This window comes from Colias croceus, chromosome 20, assembly GCF_905220415.1.
Source record: "Colias croceus chromosome 20, ilColCroc2.1".
Taxonomy (NCBI): Eukaryota; Metazoa; Arthropoda; class Insecta; order Lepidoptera; family Pieridae; genus Colias; species Colias croceus.
Window position 1 is genome coordinate 4152558 of NC_059556.1, and position 22617 is coordinate 4175174.

At 35.3% G+C, this 22617-nt stretch overlaps 1 protein-coding gene across 2 annotated transcripts in view; it reads right to left on the reverse strand.

Annotated features, from left to right (window-relative positions):
- Nucleotides 1-1285: 1285 nt before the first annotated feature.
- LOC123700949 overlaps nt 1286-22617 on the reverse strand; it is a 40172-nt gene continuing 18840 nt past the window's right edge. For both annotated transcript variants that reach the window (XM_045648331.1, XM_045648332.1), the window contains exons 7-31: nt 21366-21596; nt 20736-20875; nt 20254-20377; nt 19691-19787; nt 18897-19490; nt 18262-18345; nt 17788-17878; nt 16930-17139; nt 16092-16231; nt 15081-15260; nt 14520-14621; nt 13932-14051; nt 13320-13483; nt 12869-12975; nt 11733-11916; nt 8871-9013; nt 7807-7941; nt 6916-7048; nt 6265-6359; nt 5737-5911; nt 5263-5396; nt 4746-4904; nt 4107-4318; nt 3325-3445; nt 1286-1519 (exon numbers count right to left, since the gene is read on the reverse strand). In XM_045648331.1, the coding sequence (XP_045504287.1) occupies nt 1464-1519; nt 3325-3445; nt 4107-4318; nt 4746-4904; nt 5263-5396; nt 5737-5911; nt 6265-6359; nt 6916-7048; nt 7807-7941; nt 8871-9013; nt 11733-11916; nt 12869-12975; nt 13320-13483; nt 13932-14051; nt 14520-14621; nt 15081-15260; nt 16092-16231; nt 16930-17139; nt 17788-17878; nt 18262-18345; nt 18897-19490; nt 19691-19787; nt 20254-20377; nt 20736-20875; nt 21366-21596 (3931 nt within the window). In that variant the 3' untranslated portion in view covers nt 1286-1463. The remainder of the gene's footprint in view (nt 1520-3324; nt 3446-4106; nt 4319-4745; nt 4905-5262; nt 5397-5736; nt 5912-6264; nt 6360-6915; nt 7049-7806; nt 7942-8870; nt 9014-11732; nt 11917-12868; nt 12976-13319; nt 13484-13931; nt 14052-14519; nt 14622-15080; nt 15261-16091; nt 16232-16929; nt 17140-17787; nt 17879-18261; nt 18346-18896; nt 19491-19690; nt 19788-20253; nt 20378-20735; nt 20876-21365; nt 21597-22617) is intronic.

The window sequence follows — 22617 nt, forward strand, 5'->3', positions numbered from 1 at the left end:
ATTAATTTTTGCACCAAAAATGGCCCCTATTGATAGCGTTATGATCAGTTTTTTGCGAATTGAACTGAAAAAATCAGTAAATCTATATAAATTTAAAATGAAACTAAGGAACCAATTAAAATCCGTCACGATACTGATAATACCGCTATCAATTAAGTATAATTTATACTAAAGAGCCGATATACACAGTCCGTATTGCATCAACATTTGGTACTCTAAATGCAAATAGACACCATTAATTTTGATATAGAGCCAAACGTCACAAGTTATCCACCAATGTGGGGCTTTTATCAGACAACCAATTGAATTGCGCTTTTCAAATATAGAATATTACACCAATAACATTAAAAGTTTTAAAAATATATTTTTTTAAATTGCACTTTAAAAAAAAGAAATAGTTTCAGGATGAAATAAATTATACAACAATAATTCGTTGATTTAGTATTTAACCCACATTGGTGAATCCCCACCTTCCCATACTTGAACTTAACTTTAATGAGTATGTAATATGATACATACATTCGATTATACAAATACAATATCCTACATAATAATATATCCAACAAAATACAATAAACATTGAGATCGTGCACGTTTGAGTATATGATAACTAAAAATGATATTTAACCATGAATTAGTGGATATGAAGCTGTATGAAAAATAGAAATTTCGTAGCGTAATTTTAATTATACTGATAAATAACCAATCTTACGAAACTATTTGCTTATATTATTTATAAATTTCGAACCGTTTTGATGAACACAGTACAATAAGAATCGTAACATCGTGCTTTCTCCTTCTTACTTATTCGAAGTTGTAAGTTAGAGCGAGACAGCACGACAAAAGCTTCATTTACACGCGTTATTGAAAAAGGAAATTGTCTACAGAGTTGAAGATTTCTACTATTGCGATAAATAAGTGCATATATATTAAAACTGTGAATAGATAATATTTATCATAATTAGTTACACCCGCGTCCCATAACACTCACGCACATAACATTTTTTATTTATTTTTTGTATTTTTTCTTATTACTAATAACTTTTTTTTGGTTATCACTAATTATATTATAACCAATTGCCACATCGCTTGTTAAATGCAACGAGGGCATGCTACAAATCTCGATAGATGAAGACTGAAAAAGTAAAACATTTAAGTGTCACTCCACAGAACGATTTGTGAACGAAATCAAGCTATTCCGACGTATTTATAATCCTCTTGAATGAAGCGCATAACAATAATCGACAACCATAACACGAAAACCACTTCAACCGTACGTAAGTACCGTCAAACACAACCTAACAAACGGTTACCATGGCAACCGCGTTCACTGTCCCACATACACTGCTGCTCCAACACTAGCACATTCCTTGTATCCGTATCCTCTTGTATAGATAGTGAGCAATGTACAACGTATTGTTGTTTCATTGCTGCACCACGATGGAGAGGGTGTAGCCGCATCGCTAACTGGCCGTGGATGTTGGCTGCAACGCGGCCGATACTAACGGCGAATTTATGTCTGGGAAAATATATTTAAATTAAGTATTATGAATAATATAAATCAAGATAGAACAAAGAATTGGGTCACATTTTGTTTTAACCTCGTAACGCCCAGATACCTATTAAAAGGCATGCAGCTCGATAGTGGTACCGGCCCAAGCTGTTATCCAACTTTATGACATAAACGCCCACGGTACCTTTTTAAAGGTATCTGACAGTATCTGATTTGAAAACGCCGTAACATTTTAAATTACGCGCCAAATCTAATTACTGTTTTTTATCCGGCTACTGGAAAGTATGTTTTTGTCTATGGTTAAGCAATAGTGCCAATAGAAAAATAAAATATATGTAATTTCCGGCGAAAAGTCTGGCCATCTCGACTGACTAGAGGACGTGGTAAGTTCAATCCATGATTATTGATGCAATCGTAGGTTTTTAACTGAGAGTATCTTACTCTGCTTGTTGACAAATAAGTAAATATTATAATTACATTTAGATTTACACGATAATAAAGAATATGCGTCTAAAATAACCTCGTAAAATCTGGATACCTTTTAGAAGGTATAAGAGTATTAACATATTATTGGATTTTAAAAGGTATAAGGGAATAAACCACTAATCAATTTGATTTGCCTTTGCAACTTATGACTTAGACCGTTTTCTCCTTCATAATATAAAGTAAATTATTTAGTCTGTTACAGAATCTTTTAGTACCTATCCTTTTCAGGTAACCCAATGAGAGATGAGCAAATAGATGAAGCTTAAATCAGTAAGATATAGAAAAGTATGAACTATTTGGAGATGAGGATTACAACCTAAACCAAAACCAAGACAGCTCTTCCAGTTCTGAAGAATCTGAAAATAATAGTTTTTTTATTAAAAACCAACTCTTATTTGCAAAATTAAGTATTTAAAAGTTATATAGAAATATTATATCAATTTACCTACTATCATTCTGATTTTAAAAGGTATATGGGTTGCTATTATATAGTGTTTTTGGGTCCAATTTAGAAACTTGTTAATTTTTGCTTCTGTCATCTGTTGGAAGTGGATTTCTTCTAATAGAAATCCTAAAACACGCGATAAACTAGCCTTTAAAAATAATAAGTACAGAAAATAATGATCATATTGTTCAAAAATTTATATTTTTTTCTCAGATTGTAAGTGTGAGATATGTTTTTGGTCATTAAAATTTTGGAAGACATGTATTAATCCAAATATTTATGTTCATTGTTTTTTGTAATATAAATAAACCCTATATTGTCTACCGCTAATCAATAATATCAAAAATACGAATTTTGCGAAATCGGGTTTTGTAATACATTAAAGCCCATATGCCTAAATAAAGAATAACGAATTTGGGGTTATTTAGTGTCTCAAAACCTTCCACTGACATACATTTACATGCAGAAAAAATCCCACGCTCATACGGAAATAATAAGGCACTTTTTTTAGATTTCATCACCTCTGGGTCCGCACCATGTGAACCTTTTAAAAGGTACTTGGGCTGCAAGCCAATGTTTGGTAAAAATAGCCTGGGCGTTACGAGGATAAAAATCAATCGAGTTGGAAATAAAATTAAATAATTAGCTTGCTAATTGAATAAAACAATTCACTTGTGAAAACACATAAAAATGTTGGTTCCAAAACAAAACAAATACGAGTATATGTACCAATATATGAATATACAAAAATGCTTTCAAATTCATCTAAAAATCATAAATTTATATTTTATTTATACAAAAAATATCCCAGAACTTACTAAGTTACGTTTTCTGTACAATTTTACGTAAAATTAACTTTAAAACATTAAAATTATCTCACTAGTAGGCGTGTTGACTTCAGAGTGCGGCGTGAGGTTTGACTGCGCCATTAGTTTCTGTCTCACTTCGCGTATCTTCAGCTGCAGCGACATTTTTGTGGGGAATATGTCTGTGTGAGCCGCCTGGAACGGGAAATTAAACATAAGCATGAACTATAAACATATAATATTGTATCAAATTCATGTACATTATATCTTAGACGTTCGTAATTTTCGTTCATTGAACGAAAATTATCCTACGCATCGTGGTAATAATAAAAGATCTATGCTGTAAAAAGTGCTTACGACGTGTTGTGAAAATCATAGAACGAAACGAAAAGAGCTATGTAGTCTACATAGTTCTTTTCGTTTCGTAGCCGTTTTAAAATGTCGTAATAAAACTTTCTTGTTATTTTTCTGGTAGTTAGTTTTTATTGTAAAAAAATGTGTGCGTGTACTAGTGTACACACGTAAGAAGTGCAACTTCTTTATGACCTTATTTAAAAAAAAAAACTACTATATGCAACTTTACAGAAATGCGTCGAATCACGCGTGGTAGGGATGAGAAAAAGATGGCGCGTAACGAAAAAATGTCACGCGTAACGAAAAAATGTTACACTAAATTTTTTTCCAACCCCGATAAAGAAGTTTCACTTCAATAATACGTTAGCTTGGAGCGAAGCGATGAGCGTATTAGCTTAACTGCGAATCACTGCACGAGCAGAGCGATTTTTTTTTTATTAATTTTAAAAGTGACATTTCCTCCGTACTGACACTAAAATTACACTATCTATACACTTCTTACCTGGAAGCTAGTAGTGGCCTGTGTGGTGGGGAACATGCCGTGGTCCTGGAACAGCTTGAGCACGAGATGTCGCCTCTGCTCCAGCACACGACGATGGCCGGCCTCCCCCCGCGCGCCCGCCCCCGCGCCCGCACCCCCGCCCCCGCCCCCGCCCGCCCCGCACGCACCCGACCCGGGGGTGCGGGGGGACATCTCCTCCATGCTCTCCGATACTGTGGAATAAGACGATTTTGTTAATGAGAGCAATAATTCATTTTTATGCATCGATATTTTTGATAATAATCGTTAAATTATTATACTAACAATAGTAAATAATAAAAAAATGTTCGCAAATATACTTATTTCAGGTTATAAGAACGCCGCGCACCGCTTTCGCCTATCCTATCCTCCGTATTTTCTGATACAGAGAATACAATTATGTGTGTATTCGTGCTAGATGCTCACACATTTTTATCTGTATTTTATTAAATACGAACAAATAATTCAATTTATATATAAAATTTCAAGGTCGCGTCATGGCAATACCGTCAATCCATGGAGTAAGGTGACGATTTTGGTATTTTTGAATCATGCCAAAAAGTTTCAGTTCTGACACGTATGCTCGGCATACACACTCTTTTTTTTAATATCTAGGCATACCTCTAAACGTGTCGATATTGAAGTCGGGCCCGAAGAAGGTGTTCCCCACGAGCTTGGTGGTGGTGTGCGGAGTGGTGCCGTACGAGTGCGGTGTGGGGATGCCGTTGCCGTTCATAACTTCCGCTTCTAATTGCGGCGTCACTGATGTTGTTTCTTCCTCTGTGAATTTAATATAAGATTTAATAACTATAATTTAATCGAGTAATAAGTACTCAATTTTGAGACAGATTTGTCGGAATCACAATAAATTGAAAAATGAAAATATTTATTAAAAAACTGTTAATAAAACAGATAATAATCGGAGAAACTAAAGCCTGTATTAGATTAAAATATGTAAGTAAAGTGCGTAAATAATAACAGTAAAGTGCATTTCCTTTTTCGTTTCGTTTGATATTTATCACAAAGCAGTGAGCATATTCATTTTTTGTCGGGATCAGAAAATGCTGTATTAATCATCTCAAGGCAAACATTGTTACTAGAATTCCTACAAGAAAAAAATATTTAAGACAGTACATACCAATTTTAGCGTGTTTCTTTCGCAAATATAGTTGCGGGCTTCGAGGTACGACCATGCCACTGGGACTAGCCGCTTCTGGCTTGAACTGCGGTAAAGTACTGAATTTGGCCTCGAAATTCACTGTTTCTAGCACTCTGCAATAAACAAATTTATTAGTTATAGACAAATGGCGACAAATACTTAAAATAATCATAACTTATCAATTAGTCAGTCAGTAATATTGTAGCCAATCAATAAAGACTTTTTTAAGAATAGTGTAAAAACAATCTAGAGTTTGGAACCCGCATCGTTCGCCTTATCGTACCGTATACGTAAAATATATCTTGCTATAAAAAATATAAACAAAAATCTTTTATGGATAAGGCAGGAAATAATGTTATCGAGTATCTTGTTACATGAATAAGAAAGTTTTGGATTTGAATGTCACATAATAAAATGTATTTACAAATCATAAAAATATAAAGTTAAACATACTTATCCCTCCCATCCTCGTTGCCCTTTTTAAACAAGCTTTTCTTCAACGACGGACTGGGCAAGTTTTCAATCTTTTTAGGCGATTGTAAAGACTCCGGCGTATCAAAGTGTGGTACCGGGTTCGGTTCCGAGCGAGGCACGTTTTGCTCGCTGCCCACTGAGCCTGTGGATGCTCCTGGAAAGTATAGACACGTTAATATTTATTACATATTACTAATTATTATCCATTATTGTGATTTGTACGAAATCATTTAGATATTAATTTGTATAATAATTCTTTTTTTTATTAATTCAGCTGTAATAAAGACTCTTTCGTGATGGAAAGCAAAATAATATATAAATACAATGTTTAAAATAAGCACCTGTAAAAGTTACAAAGTATATTTTATAATATAGGTTATGTTTTAATAAATATTTCCAAATTATGAATAAGTACTTAATAACTTTTTTCACCAACTAACCTACCAATATTATATAATATATTCAATTTTAAACAAACATAATCAGATAAATAAATGATATACAAACCTCTGCTAAGCCTCTTTTGTAGCGGTGCCCGCCCCAACTGCGCAGGCGTCGGTGCGAGAGGGAACGGACGGGTCTCTTCTACGCCGTCCCATTCACTGAGAAAAATAATATTTTTTAGAAGTTCTTATTAACTAATAATCGAGTATTTTGTCATAGATTAAACAGGGAAACGACCATTCCAAAACAGACAACGTAAGAATGATTGCCATATTTGAAAACTGAGTTTTGAATATGTTTTAAGTAGGGTAAGTAATAATAAGATTATATTATTGCTTGCTTTATAATTATTATTAACAAAAAATGTATCTAGGTTAAATTTTTTGTAATGGAAATACGTGAAAAATCTATACTAGTATTATAAAGCTGAAGAGTTTGTTTGTTTGTTTGAACGCTCTAATTTCGGGAACTACTGATCCGATATGAAAAACTCTTTCGGTGTTAGAAAGCTCATTTATTGAGGAAGGCTATATATCATCACGCTACGACCATCAGGAGTGGAGCCACGGGGGTGAAACCGCGCGGAGCACCTATTATTTAATAATTGCCAAATAAATATTATTTATTATAATATTAATAGTATAGATAAGAATTATTTTTTTACGTATTTAGCTGATACTAAAAATGGACTAAAAGCTACATGATAACACTTACGTAGTCGGTTTGCTGATTGGCGCAGTGTTGTTACTGTTATTGTTGGTGTTAAGATTGTTGTTACTTTGCGACACTATCACGGATGGCGGAGCACTTTGCACCGTTTGCGTGGGCGTCTTGTTCGTTTCCACTTCTGTAACAAAATTTTATGGTAAATTAATTCATTCTTATTACGTAAATTCTTTATACGTACACTAATTTGATATTATGTAAATTGTTTAAGGGGCTGACAAGACCAAATTTAACATTGATTGCGCTCTCGTTTACTCCCATACAATTGGACAGTGTGCGCAAACGAGAGAGCAATATCACTGTTACTTGGCGGGGCCAGGTTGTAGAAAAAAAGAAAAAGTGTGGGTCATATGCGAATATTCAATTTGGTGTTGTCAGCCCCTTAAGTGCTTTTCCTAGACGCAGCTTATTTATAAATGGCTAGGAAGGAGAAAAAATACTTGTTCATTCAATTTATGGTTTAACTACGGTTGCATTTGAGATTGGTGCTATGACGATTTATGTAACAAAACAACAAGCAAGAACATTTCCTCTCCATATTATTTTGTAACTGATGAGCTGAACTATTGAATCTTTTGAGCTTTTATTTGCAAATAACTTATGATACTTTTATTTTCGAATACTACCCGCAAGAATATTCTCATTAAACACAAATAAAGTACCAAAGGTACCACTCTATTGTACCAAAGGTTGTCTGGAAGAAATCGCTCTAAGCGATAAAACCGCCAATTGTATTTAGTGTAAGTTATATTTAAGAGTTTGTATTTCTTGTTTTATTATATTAAGTGCAATAAAGTATTTATAAATAAAATAAATAAAGTATCCTTCTCTAGATTATCCCACTCTATATTATTAAAATAAATAAATAATCATTCTCACCAGTGAATGAAGGCACGTAAAGCCGCTGCAAAACATAGTGCAGCTGGTTGGTGTGCCCGTCGGAAGGTGGTTCTGGAGGTTGGCTCGCTTTGATAAACAAGTTGCCTGATGCATCCACTGATAAGGTTATTGGACCTAGGAATTAATAACAACTTTAATGTGTTGACGATAATGGCAAATGTATTTGCTTCAAAAATTATACACGTAAGAATGGATAGAATGAAATTCATAGAAAAATTAAAGATTACATATCCACTTCAGGTTTTCTCCGTTTGTCACAATTATGTTTCGGAACCAGGACGCATACGTCTTTTATAATTGAAAACAAAACGAAACAATTCCATAACATAATATAACTGTTTAAGCAACGTTTTTTTTTTTTCACGGTTAGAATAACTTAAAGTTAACAGTGTTACCATAAAGAAATATTCCATTAATATTTACTGTAAATTAATAATCATAAAAGTCTTTAAATACTTCTTCTAATGCTATATCTGTGAAACATTTACAATAATGTAAATATGTCATTTGTATTGTGTTCTATGTAAAAAAAGGTGATGTTTTATTTTGTTTTTACATAAGTGTGATTGCATGATTTGCTTTGTTTCTGCTTTGGTTTTATTTATTTTGTTTTATTTTTTATCTTTTATTCGTTTTGCTTTCTTTACTTTATTTTTAATTATTTTTATCTCTTTTAGGTTTAAGGTGTAATGTATTTTTATTATTTTATTGTTCAGTGTGTGATTGTCAACTCCAAATGTCATAAGGGGCCACTGAAAATCAGTGGTGCGAATGGTCCATCTCATCATTCGTGCCAGATACTGAGTGGGTCCCTTTTGTCAACGGAGAAATGTCTAGTACCTATTAAAACATTCTTTTTTTAATACTTTATTATTATTGTTATTTTTACTCTGAATGTTACTGTTGTTTTTGTTTTTGTAATCTTGTACTGTATGTTTTTATGTTTCGTTGACAATAAATGTTTATTATTATTATTATTAATCTACTGTGCTTATTCTAATAAAGAAATTATATTTCAGTAAAAGTTAATACATTACACATACCTGAAGGCTTATTATCGCCCATATTCCGATTGACCAGCGTCACGCTCTTTAGTAGTGCATTACTTAGCGCGTTTGTCGATGTCGATGTTTGCGGCATCGATACACCTGTCGATATTACTTGCACACCACCACTTGCGGGCGGGCTGTTGGTGATAAAAAAATATATTATTTTATATCAAGAAACATTATGAATTTCAGAAATTCCTTTATTGTAGGGTTTGATGAATTAATTTAATATCGAGTAACGATAAGATCGTTCTTTTAGTCACTGAGGGCTCAGGAAATCAATACTTTTTTTTTTGTATTTTTATTTAAAATAAAATAAAAACTTTTTCACTTCTAACATGATTATATTTAATTCTAATGTACTGTTGTGAACTGTACAAAAATTGTTTTGGTGTCAGCGAAATTGAATTGTATGAAGCGGGTTCGAATCCTGCCTCTTGATAAAACTTTTTCTATTCTTCAAAATTTCTCACGCGTGATTCTTAAACGTAAAAAAATACATGACCTATAAAATTTAACAAGACATTTATACTGACTGACCGGTTGGCTTGGTTGGTAGTGGCCCTGCCTTCCAAGCCAGAGCTCGTGCGTACGATTCCCACACGGGGCAAATATTTGTGTGATGAACATAGATGTCTGGGTGTTAATTATCTATATAAGTATACAGGGTTACAGGAAAAGTCGATGTAGATCCGTTAAGGGCATGTAGTACACATCATTTCTGAATGATTTCACTAAATAACCTCCCATCCTAAACTTAACCGTTTTCGAGATATTCGAGTTTTAATTTTTTTTATGAAAATGCCCAATTTTTCGGCTATTCAATTGAATATTTTGAATTTTTTTGACTCTTATGTTTATTTTTTTGGTTTTTTACATGAAGAATGAGATGCTTAATTACCTCAATGACTAAAATTGCACGTAAGTTAACTAAATAGGTCATTGTAGACGATCGAAACTTAAGAAAATAAGTACAAATTATAAAAATATATTTTTCTTTTCTGGATATCTCAAAAAATTATTATGGCACTTGCTCTGCAGATGTGCTTAAAAACATCTACATTTTATCAGCTATCCAACAAGGTATAACAACCTATGGTTGTATTGAAACTCATAGAAAAAAACACAGTTGAAAAGGTTCAGGTAGTAGGTCTAACGGGTCCCTCGGCTATTGTCCTTCAAGTTAATCCGGTGCGTATGAGCGAGAAAACTTACGATTTATGCAGATGAGAGTGAGAAAAATAATGTGCAAAAACAAGTTTGGGGATACAACATGCCCATTGTTTTGTATTTGGTCGTTTGTTGGCTTGCCATCCATTTTAGTCTGCTCATGCGATTCGTCCATGGTAGATGCGAATTATTGTGCTTTCGGATTCCCACACGACTTATGTGTGTGACTTAGGTGACCTACTAATGATCTCCCATTACAATTACTGCGGGACATGTGGTTTCAACATGATGGCTGCTCTGCTCATTTCAGAAGAAGCGTTAGGGAATGGTTGGACACGTAACTATCCTAACAAATAGATTGGACGAGGTTGGCCTTTACCCTGGCCACCCAGATGTCCCGACCTGACCCCATTGATTTTTATGTATGGGGGCACATGAAGAGCCTCGTTTACAGTGAGCCCAACCCCATATCGTTAGTGGAAGTTCTCAAAGAAAGGTTGCTGCTTGTGTGCTGTTGAAATGCTGCTAACGACATAAGAAGAACATTAACCACATGGTGTAGTGAAAAGTGGACTACGTGAAGGAATGAGAAAATGTGTGCGAAATAAAGGTGGACACGTAGAACATGAGCTATAAAATTTTATTCAAAAACATTAGGTGAATAAATGTTATTTTGTACTGATTTATTGTTTCATTTAGCTCACTACAATCACCGACGATCTGTACGCCAACTATGAGTTGAGCGTGAGTGACTTTGTATGCCAACTAGCGTTAACAACGCACCGATTACGTTATTTTCCAAACAATAGCCAGTAACTAGTCACTTACGCTCAAGTAATAGTTGGCGTACGGTCATTATTTGTACGATCGACGATGTGAACAAAAAAAAATGCTATAAAACTGAATGATCTCCTAGGTCAGGATAGCGGGATATCGATGGATGCATGAAGGTTGTACCTAGCCGAGGGAGGCCTATGTTCAATAGTGGAAGCCAGTAGGCTGAAATGATGATGCTGAACTTAAGTCAAATTAATAAGATTAAATAAGGGCTATTTATTCTGACTGCCATGTAGCCTTAGAAACTAAGTTTCACCTTTGAGGTTAATAAATACCCTAGAGTGTTATACCTCGTTGGATAGCTGATAAAATGTAGATGTTTTTAAGCATATCTGCAGAGCAAGTGCCAAAATAATTTTTTGAGATATCCAGAAAAGAAAAATATATTTTTATAATTTGTACTTATTTTCTTAAGTTTCGATCGTCTACTATGACCTATTTAGTTAACTTACGTGCAATTTTAGTCATTGAGGTAATTAAGCATCTCATTCTTCATGTAAAAAACCAAAAAAATAATCATAAGAGTCAAAAAAATTCAAAATATTCAATTGAATAGCCGAAAAATTGGGCATTTTCATAAAAAAAATTAAAACTCGAATATCTCGAAAACGGTTAAGTTTAGGATGGGAGGTTATTTAGTGAAATCATTCAGAAATGATATGTACTACATGCCCTTAACGGATCTACATCGACTTTACCTGTAACCCTGTATATTTAAAATTATATATGTATGTTTATCAGCCATCTGGTTCCATAAAAGCTAAAGCTTAGTATGTGATCAGATCGTGCCGTGTGTGAAAAATTGTTCTGAAATATTTATTTATTTATATAAAAGCTCCCAAAACAAACCTGATAATACTCGCTATCGCGTTATCCAACGCCGCTTGCGTGGACATGGGTTGCGCGTTCAGCGTGATACCTTGCACGCTGCTCGTGATGTTCTGCGTGCTCGCTGTGTGCGGGGGGTTCGGAGCTTGGCTCTGATTGGTCGATTTCACCGCTGTGAACGCCGTCCATTGGCGGTGCGTGTCGCCTGGAAAAATGTGCGATTGTGATTGGTTCTGCTTAAGTGGAATTAGATTAGGTATAATATGTCGATTGGTGAAACTCATGGAATGAAAGCGCTTCAGCTATTCCAAATAGTATATAGGGCAGATATAGGTATATAGATAGAGCCTCATAAGGATTTACATCGCAAAATTATGTTTGAAATCAATGTTGCAAGTAAATAAAAAGTTATTATAAAACACAAACTTATTATGGACAAAGAAAATAGGCCAAGTTCGAACTAAAATTGAACAAAAGATAATTCAACTTTATTTATTTGTAGAAAATGTTATTCATAAAAGTAGTGTTCAATAAATTTCAGTCAATCATTGAACAAAAAGAGTTGACTATTATAGTCGAGCCAATTTAATAGGCAACATTTGACGTCTATCAATTTTATCTTCGAAGAGAGGTAACCTGCTTAAAAACATCGATTAAAGTGTATTAATCGATACGGATTTGAAACATTTGTCAATCGAATTTATTAATTTATGATGATTTTTATTCACAAGTAATCAATGCATTCGATTCTAGATGTCAGATTACGATTTTTAGAGTAACGTCTCTAGTATTTAAAAAGAAAAAAGGTTTATTGACACAAAATTGTAGCGACGTCGGTTCTTCAATTCAGAAATTGTTTATTATGGTTAGGATGGTTTATCAGTAAAATGAAATCTTAAAATTATTTGTATCGGTCATTATTATTATAAATATGTAATCGTAATTGAAAAAAGTTAAGCAAATGTTCAGTTCTAACAAAACGAAATATCATGTTATTCTATGTCGTCGTTACTAGGTTGCGTTGTTGAATTTTGTTGAACTGTCAAATGTTGCCTATTAAAATGGCTCTACTATAAATAAAACTATGCCAATAATTTACTATATTTTTACTTACTATCTTGCTATTTTTATAAAATATGTACTTAAAACATAATTACCATTATCAGCATGCGTAGATTTAAACGCGCCTCCAGTTGGTTGGAACACCTTGGAGCCGCCGGGACTCGAAGCCGTTATACCGAGCAAGTTGTCAGACGAACCAGCCCTGTATAAAAAGGTTAGATACTTGAGTGACTTTCATGAGTAAGTTCTTTTAATATTATGTTTAGATAAGCTAAACATTCCTTTTTTTAGGCCATTAATTATTTTTATTTTTAAATCTCATTTAAAATGTTTATAGTGTACACTTCGATTGTATTAACATAGATCTGATGAGATAATACATTTTTTAAAGATCTTGTCACAACTTAACAACATAAAAAAAATACTTGACGCACTTTACGAATCCGTAAAACTCCCGACATGATTTACTGAAAACAATTAACCAAAAAGAAATCTTATCTCCAAATACTTAAAATTCAATTTCCAATAAACACTGTTATAACCCACCTAGCTTTAATAGCCTTAGGTCGTCGTGTATGATCATGGTGCGTGATGTACTCTCTGGTTTCGACGCCTTCCGAGTCCGAATCGTTCACTTTCTCCGGGCACTTGAGGTCTATCTCACTTGTGGTCTGCGGTGCAGGTGGAGGCTCTTCTGTTGTTTGTGTAATCTGTGGTACGAATTGAGTTTGTGTAATCTGTGGTACGAATTGATTAGTTATTTTGTTTTTTATTAAACATAAGTTCTTCTGGGTGTTCGAAAAAGAATGTACGAGGGATACGTAAAATCAAAATTGCATGTTTGGAAATAAATTTTAATAATATTACGATTAACCCATTGAGCCCCCAGCGGCCCGATCGGTCCGGTCACAATAGATTTTCTATTGTGTCTGTGATTCCGGGGGCTGAGTTATTAAAATATATACCGCACTTTAGATAAAATTACAATTCAACATGTTCAATACGTAACAATAAATCATACGTGGTTTAAACCAATACAGCTAATTACTTTACATAAGTACCGACACATTCCACAACAGCAAAATACCGAAAAAACAAGACACCATTTTGAAAATTTTTTACAAATTCTGATTCAAAACAATAATGATAAAACCTCACCATCGGCTCATCATCGCTGAGCTGCGGCGACGCAACGTGTGCGTATGTGTTCGTGTTCATCATCTCCGCGCCGCTCAGTGATAAGCCGCTGTTCATCACATCCGATGGGGTGCGGGGACTCTGCATAATCGGGAAAAAATATATAATTCAGGGCTTATTTGTATTTTTATGTATAGTATAGTTAGTTCTGTTGTGACAATGGCGTAACATCACTTTCAAGTTGTCATGTGCTATACAAAAATATACTTTATTGAACACTGCTTTTATATCAATTTCAAAAATATTTTTCTAGAAATCTATTTGCAATTAAGTTTGAACGAGCACAAGCCCAAAAAATATATACCGGTCGTATTGAGAATCTTTTCGATTTTTATAAATATTAAATATGGAATAATAAAATAGTAATAAAAAAGACACTCGGGGACTGCCGCGGTAAAGCTATTGCATGCTATGCCTTCAAGCCCGTCGGAGTGGAGAGCGTGAGGTTTTTCGTTACGCAATTTCTGGATTCGGTGCCCGCGCTCAAGGCCCGCGATAGAAGCTATACAAAAAAACTGTTACTATTATATTTAAGTTTTCAAAACTCACCTGGGGCATAGATCCCGTCGGGTCTCTGCTGCTGGACGACTTGCGCCTGTCTTTGTTACACCACTTCCATTCGGGGTGCGCTTTGAAGTGAGCTTCTTTTACCTACAAATAAAATATCAACATTAAATTGCGTTATTATGACGTTAGACAGGAAGAAAATTAATTGACAAGTGGTACTGTCTGTCAAAAAAGATTTTTGAAGTAAAACTTATTTCGGCACGTTGAGAATAAAATTTCTAAGTCGCGTCGTTGCAATACCGCCACATCTTGGAGTAAAGCGCCGATTCTGATATCTTTGAATCTTGCCAAAGAAGTTTCACTTCTGACACGTGTGTTCGGTACACACGCTCTTTTTTAGGTATTTTGCAGGTGTGTTTTGTAGCTGATGCACATCTACCACTAGAGAATCCCACCCACATCCCATCCACATCCCATCCCATTGTGATCGGTACACACGCTCTTTTTTAGGTTTTTGTAGGTATGTTTTGTATCTGATGCACATCTACCACTAGAGAGAATCCCACCCACATCCCACCCACATCCCACCCACACCCCACCCACCTCGCTAGCCAGCTCGTTGTACTTCTGCTTCTCGTCCGGTTTCAGCGAATACCACCACTCGCCGAGTATCTTGCTGACGGTGCGGTTGTCCTGGTTCGGGTGCAACTGGTGCACCATTTGCCGGTGCCGCTTCGAGAATATCATGAACGCGTTCATTGGACGACGGATGCGACGCTCCTTCTGTACAAAAATAAAATGTATGTTTTTTGACGCAACAATCTATATATTATATAAAACTCAAAGGTGACTGATATAGTGATCTATCAACGCACAGCCCAAACCACTGGACGTATCGGGCTGAAATTTGGCATGCAGGTAGATGTCATAACGTAGGCGTCCCCTAAGAAAGGATTTTCCGATATTCTTACGGGAACGGGGAAAAACGGGGATACACGTACAAAGTCGTGGGCGGAAGCTAGTTTACATATAAGAGCCAGCGCGCACGAGCAACTTTGTCTCCGCAACTATTTTGTCTCCGCAACTATTTTGTCTCTCCCACCCATGGGCTAGTATGAAAGTGCGCGCACATAGCGACGCAACTCCCCATACAAATTGATGGGAGAGACAAAATAGTTCGTGCGCGCTGGCTCTTAAGCAACACTTTGTTAAGCGGCTGCGACGAGTTATCGAGCAACGCATCATCGCATTAGCGCCTTCCTATTGGTCGCTTAGATATTTACCATTCTATTGCAATAACCTTAACGGTTTACTGAACTGAAAAGAAACTCACACGCGTTTGAAATTTAGTAAAATTAAAAAGTTTATACGCGCAAAAAATATGCTTTCTCTTAAACACCTCTCACTCTTTACCACCCAAAAATTCAAGACCAGATCAAACTTAGTTAACAATATTCTTTCATGAATAACAAGATATTAACTATAGTCTATAATTCACACATAGGAATATTATGTAAATCATTAAATTAAAAATCCTTTTATCATAAGCAATAATTTATGCAATAAAAACGTCCAAAAGTCAACATTACAATATAAACCAAATCCAAAACCCACCTTATCAGGTCCTCCAGGCTGGTTCAGCGAGGACAGGCTCTGCGAGCGCCGATTGTTCGTGTTATCTCCACCATTTGTTCCAGAATCTTCGCATTCGAACACTTCGTCATCGTCGTCCGTGCACATTGATGTTACCGTATCTGCGTCACAAATAATTTATATAGTTATTGTATTAGGAAATGTTTGTCATACATTGATTTGGTTGGTACTAATATCATAAATAAGTTAAATAAATTTGTATCTTATATAATTTAAGTATCGTAAGGGAACCATCTATGTTACGTTATCATCTAAATAAATAAGTTACAGTTTTTTTTTTGTGGAAAAATATCTAACTCTCTTTTTACAAAAAAAGACAGTTTGGAAAATCCAGTAAAACATTCAGCGTCTGCTAAAAATAACAATAACGTCTATTCTAGAATTCTATACTGTAATGTCACTCCATAGATTGCGGTAGGACACACCGAACTTGTTTAGGACCCATTTGTGTCGATTAGAAGAATGAAATAACACATTTTAATTTTTAGTTATTTCGATTCCCAGTCGAAGCAAGTGAATTTTGAAAAATCTATGAATGTAGTTCTGTTTCTTTTTAAGAATAAAGGAATGTTATCTTTCATCAAAATTTGCTATCTCCAGTATATATTGCAAGTACTTTCCCTCCAGAAAATTTCCACACTGTACATTACTTGGACAGGGATTTGCCTGATGTTTCAAGTCCGTATCGATTAATTCACTTTAATCGATTGTTTTTAGGCAGCTTACCTCCCTTCGAAGATAAAATTGATAGACGTCAAATAATTGATTATTTTAATAATTTGGCTCCACTATAACTCACCATTACTTTCAGTCTTGATCTGCTCCTCGCTCTTGATATGCGGCGTGTGTGGGGTATGGGGCGTGTGTGGGGTGTGTGGGGTGTGGGGCGTGCGTGGGGTGCGCGGGGACGGGGGTTGTGCTGGCGTGGCGGGGGGCGGGGAACTGGCCCGTAGCCACGGCACTAGAGACTGCCATGGGAACACTGCGCCGTTCACTCCGCTCGTTGATACTGTGGGTTTCAAGGTATTTAGTAATTGGAAGTAGGCCGGTTGCAGACCTTCACCGGCCATCAGTGCGTACGTCAGTCGCGCTTGTCATATGGAAATACGCGTGCGTATGGTCGGTCTAGCTATGAACGGTTTTATGAATTTCCATACATATGACAAGCGCGACTGACGTACGCACTGATGGTCGGTCAAGCTCTGCAACCGGCCGTAGGACGTTGACTTGTGCAAGTGACTGTTAACGCGTTCAACGTATACACGCTCGCGCAACGCAATAAACAAAAAGAATTACACTTTTTATAATTATTTCAGTGTTAACAGTAAGTAAAGTGAAGTGACCACTAGGAAGTTGACTTGCGCTAGTGTGAACGTAATGCTCAAGTAGTCTTCTTTTTCTTTCAATTATTACTTCACTTCACACGTGAAAATTTGTGAATTGATAATTTTTGTTAGTATTATATAACAAGTGATAAACTGATTTAAGTTTGCAATGCTTATTTGCTGACAAAAGAGCACGCACGATGAATAAATGAATAAGCAATTTAAATTTGAATCCAATATTTATTACAAGATAATTTATAATGAAAATCAATTACAAAGCGCTTAAGACGATACAGACTATAAAAAAAAAACTTTTGCTGATAAATTCTTACCAATTATAGCAGTGTGCGAAGTGGGGGGAGGCAGGACGGGCAAAAGTTGACTGGGGTGTACTATTACTGCACTACTATTCACATTATTTACCTGGAAATAACAAATTACATCGCTGCAGTTCAAATTAAATGTTAATATCTATTATATTTACATAAATATGTTGTATAAACCTTTTTATAGCATTTGTAATACGATCACAAAACACAAAGTTTTCTAAGGCATCTAAGGCAATGAACACACGGAGAATGCAGACAGAAGATATTTTTTTCTTTTCTTCATTTATGATTTATACAAACAGCCGTTTCTTATTTTTATCTTTTGCGGCGTGAAAATGCCAAACCTGTTATATAAATTATTATATCTAGCACCCATAACGAAAACAAATTCTACTTTCATAAACCATTTTTCACAACACACACAAATTGACAAAGAGACACTTTACTAAGTGTTAGTAACAAAGTGCATGTACATACATGATCGCCATTATCAATATTGCGTTGTTCCGTCTCGGCGTCGTTGTTTACGTGCTGTGTTAGCTGATGCGTTTTGTGATCTATCTGTAACGTAAAACATATTAACAACAGTGCACCTGTTTTGTATAAACTTGCATACATTACCGAAGTCTTTATGGATTAACTGGTGGCAATATCATCTATTGCCTTATTTGAAAACCCCATAATTTATTAATATACTTAAGTAAAAACCTTTTATGGGCATTTTGAAAAATAATAAGGATAAATTAATATCAATGCTATGATAATAATAATTTAATATAATTAAATAATATTTAGTGAGTTATTTTGCCAGCACATATATGTAATAAATCAATTACATATAATATTTTGACAATACAACACAAATCAACCATATGCGACATTTTAGAAACTAAAATATTACGTATCGAACAAAAATAAAACATTTTGTACTAATTCTACTAAATACAACTTTCTTCATCTTCTTGCATTTTTGTTTAGCAATAAGGACGCCTTTTGTGCAAATTATGTTTTTGTTATACTACTTCTTTTTGCATACTATTGTTTTTTCATATTTTGTACAATAAAGAGTGAATAATAAAACTTTTAAATAAGCCAGTACAAACACAACTTACTTGCACAGAATCTGGCGGCTCGTTCTTAATGAGTACAATCTTCTTCTCGATAGAGTTCTGCGGTATCACATAGAAGCGTTTAACCGAATCCTTCGCCTCAGCATCGAGCAACGACACGAAGCGAGCTTGTATCGGCGCCGGTTTCACTAAACGCTTGGCCTCCTCCTCCTGACGGTGACCATCATTCTGCTGCACTGCGGACTCTTCTTCTTCGTACTCTGGGATGCGTCTCGTTTGAAAGTTATCATGGCCACCGAGCGGTGACGTCACTTCTTCGCGACGGTACTCATGGATACCGTTTCTCAAGTGCAACGGTTGGTTGTTGTACATGTCGAAATTAATACCGTTGGACGGTATACTTCTGTGCAGGACCAGGTTGTGAGGGCTCTCTTCTGTTTTGCGTATTGTGTTGGCAATGCTCGTTAAGCTCGGGTTGTTCATGCTGTTTATTATGGATATGCTTGAGGACAGGTTGGGGGTTGATTGGAGTGTTGGCGGTGTGAAGTTGGACTGCATGCTGGTTTGTAGACTGGACTGGATGCCGATTATGTTTGACGGTGTGGATTGGTGGCTGGGGCCGTTGCGGCTTTCCACCTATTAGAACACAAAAAAAAATATTACAGTTACTTATCTTATTATGGGATGTAAACACACTATAATATAATTATAACCTTCAATAAAACAGTGAATAAAAGTTTTATTTATTGCTATTTAACACATATTTTGTGTATTTAAAAGAAACTAGTAAGATCCAAGTTTGTTTATGTAAAGCTGTATTAATTATAAAATAATACCTGATAGTGATAAGTAGGTGCCGGCGACACTCGTATGACGCTCGTGGCCACTCCACCGACCGGTGAGCTGACTCTACCCGGACGAACCAATTCTGGTCTGTAATATAAAAGTAATACACAAATTATTTTTAATGCACACACTACAACTAAAAGCCGTACGCATAGATAAAATAGAGATATACGTCATAGGGGCAGCGTGTATAGGTATACGCTTGTTTGGAATACACACGGCAATATCTAAGATAAATTATAATTTCGTTTATATCTCTATCATTCTCTTATCCACCAGGTTATCTGGAAGAGATCGCTGTTTTAGCGATAAGATTTGTTGTGCTCTTTTATTCAAGTAGGTAGGTATCCTTATTTGCACTCGTCTCTGTGATGCACATTAATGAATTTTTGATTGATTGATTGGTTGTAGTGAGTAATTGAGTTAGTGAGTGGGTGAGTTAGTGAGTGATTTATTGATTGATTGATTGATTGATTGATTGGTTGATTGATTGCTTGATTGCTTAATTGATTGATTGTTTGATTGATTGCTTGATTGATTGTTCGCCGGTTACCGTATGAGGTGGTGCAGCGAGGGGTGCTTGTGCGGGGGCGGCTGCGGCGACGAGATCGGCACGAACACGTTGTCGCCCACCGGCGACGCGCCCGGGCTGCCCGACCGCGAGCTGCCCAGCGATACTAAACACAAACAATTAAATAAAAATAAATGTTTCATATAATAAAAATGATTCGCCAAATGTTGCTAAACGAAAAACTCGAAAATGGCTCGAATAATTCGGCAATTTCTTTTTTTGACGTTTAGGAAGGTTCATATGGAAAGAAAAAATGAACGGAAGGCAATAGAGCTAAACCAACGTTTGCCGGGGCAGTTATTTATATTTATTTCATAGTCATTAGTATTAATCTCTTTCAAATTATGATGAAAAAACATGATTTATATTAACTATTAATGCAGTCAAATCACACTACCTATTACAATAAGAATAAAACTATCAAAACGCACTTTCTATAGCCTTTTAATAACCACAAAACTCACCAAGCATATTAGCAGCCTCCGTTTCATCAGGATCGAAGCGTCCTGTGACGCGATAGTTAGGCGGAGTGGTGTCTGATTCGCGTGACGTTTCGTCGCCTTCTACGCCCGTGCCGCTGGACGATAGAGACTTGCTGCTGCTCCTGATAAACATATAAAAATAAATAAAACTTAAAACTTATTATTTACACCTTTATATTAACTTTGAGAATATGAACCAGACATCTCAAAAAACTATAGATGATGATATCGAACATGTTTTTTTTAACGGTTGGTTTTTTTTTAAGAAAATGAATGTAGTATTTTAAACAAATATTGTAGAACATATTTTAGTATCTACTTTTTTTTTCATAAAGTGAGCAAATTTTCTTTACAAATACCATTTTTTTTGACAAGTTTTTCTTACACACTCATTTTTTCCATAAACGTATATTTTATTTCAAAGACCATTTTATTATTTTTTTTTACATTTTCTTGCATTCAGTATCTATTTTTTATTTACAAAATGAACGTTACATTATTCTTGAAAGACCTTATAGTTACATTTTTTTTTACTGTTTTTCCTTCCCCTTTTTTGTACATTTTTTTACTAATATATAATACTAATATAATTAATTTTCCCCCTCCCCGTACCTCTGTTGCGGCGTATGCGCAGATCCCTGTGCGAGCGGAGTATTCGACGACCTTGCGACACCCCGTAAAGACAAGTGCCGGGAACAGAACCCGCGACGCTGGCTCTCTTTAGTGCAGCCGTCCTTGGAGCAGAGCCGCCGCCACTGCTTGCCGTTGAACTTCTTGCGTATACCCGTGGGGGTGGATACCACGTCGCCCTTTTTGTACTTGTGCGGGGTGGCTGCTTGAGATCTGGTAAGTTATAGTGGGAAATGGAATACTATAAGCGTACGTTTTAACTATGATCTTTAAATTGTACTCATGTTTGCGATATAATATATTACGTTAACAAATTTAATTTAATAATTTAAATGTAAAATTTAATTAATGTTTACTGTAATATGTGACTGAATGTGTTTTTATATTTTAAGAATGTAAATTTCAGTGGAAACTTTGCTGATATATATGTATAGTATTTTGTTTTTTAATTTTAAGAAACACTGTATTGTTTGTTTCCCAAAGACAAATAAATAAATAAGTACTGCTGCCAAAGTAGCTGCCAAAGTAGCTGCTGCCAAAGTAGCAAAGTAGCAAAGTAGCTAGCTTGAAACCATGACGAATTTCCTCACGTTAAAAAAACAGGTATATGGGGAAACTTCAATCAAACGGTTGCAGAACCGACATAAACGAAGTAAAATTTAAATTTTGAAGGATTAGATAGAGTGGGTAAACGTGTAACAAGGGTTGCAGGATCATTAAAAATGTATGGCAAAATTTAAGGGTTTGATAAGATAATTTGTTATTTCATCGCCTGACTAGATTGCAGTTCTATAAGTAAAGTTCATATTTACTGGCCGATTAAGAAGAGCTGGAACGTCAACACATTTACACATTGCACATCTGCCCGTCTCTCTCGCGCGCAGACTAGCTTATGAGAGTGAAGGGGACAATTATTGTTTTTATTTTGCAATTGTTTATAAATACAGGGTGATGTAATTTAAACAAAGACGTTAGGTTTACTATACTAACTATATTCGACGAGATACTTCGCAGCACGCGGTTTAGAATATTTTTTTACTTTACCTAGGTTAAATTATGTAATAATTTTAAAAAGTTTTGTAAAGAAAATGTAAACGCCGTAAGTTAAAATTTTCATACATAGCTGAACAATACATCGTTTATTGTAATGTAGCCTTATCTCTTACGTACTAGGGTTTCGCTTATATTGTTTCTTGGGAGTGAGCGCACGTGTTATTTGTATTGTTTTTATCGT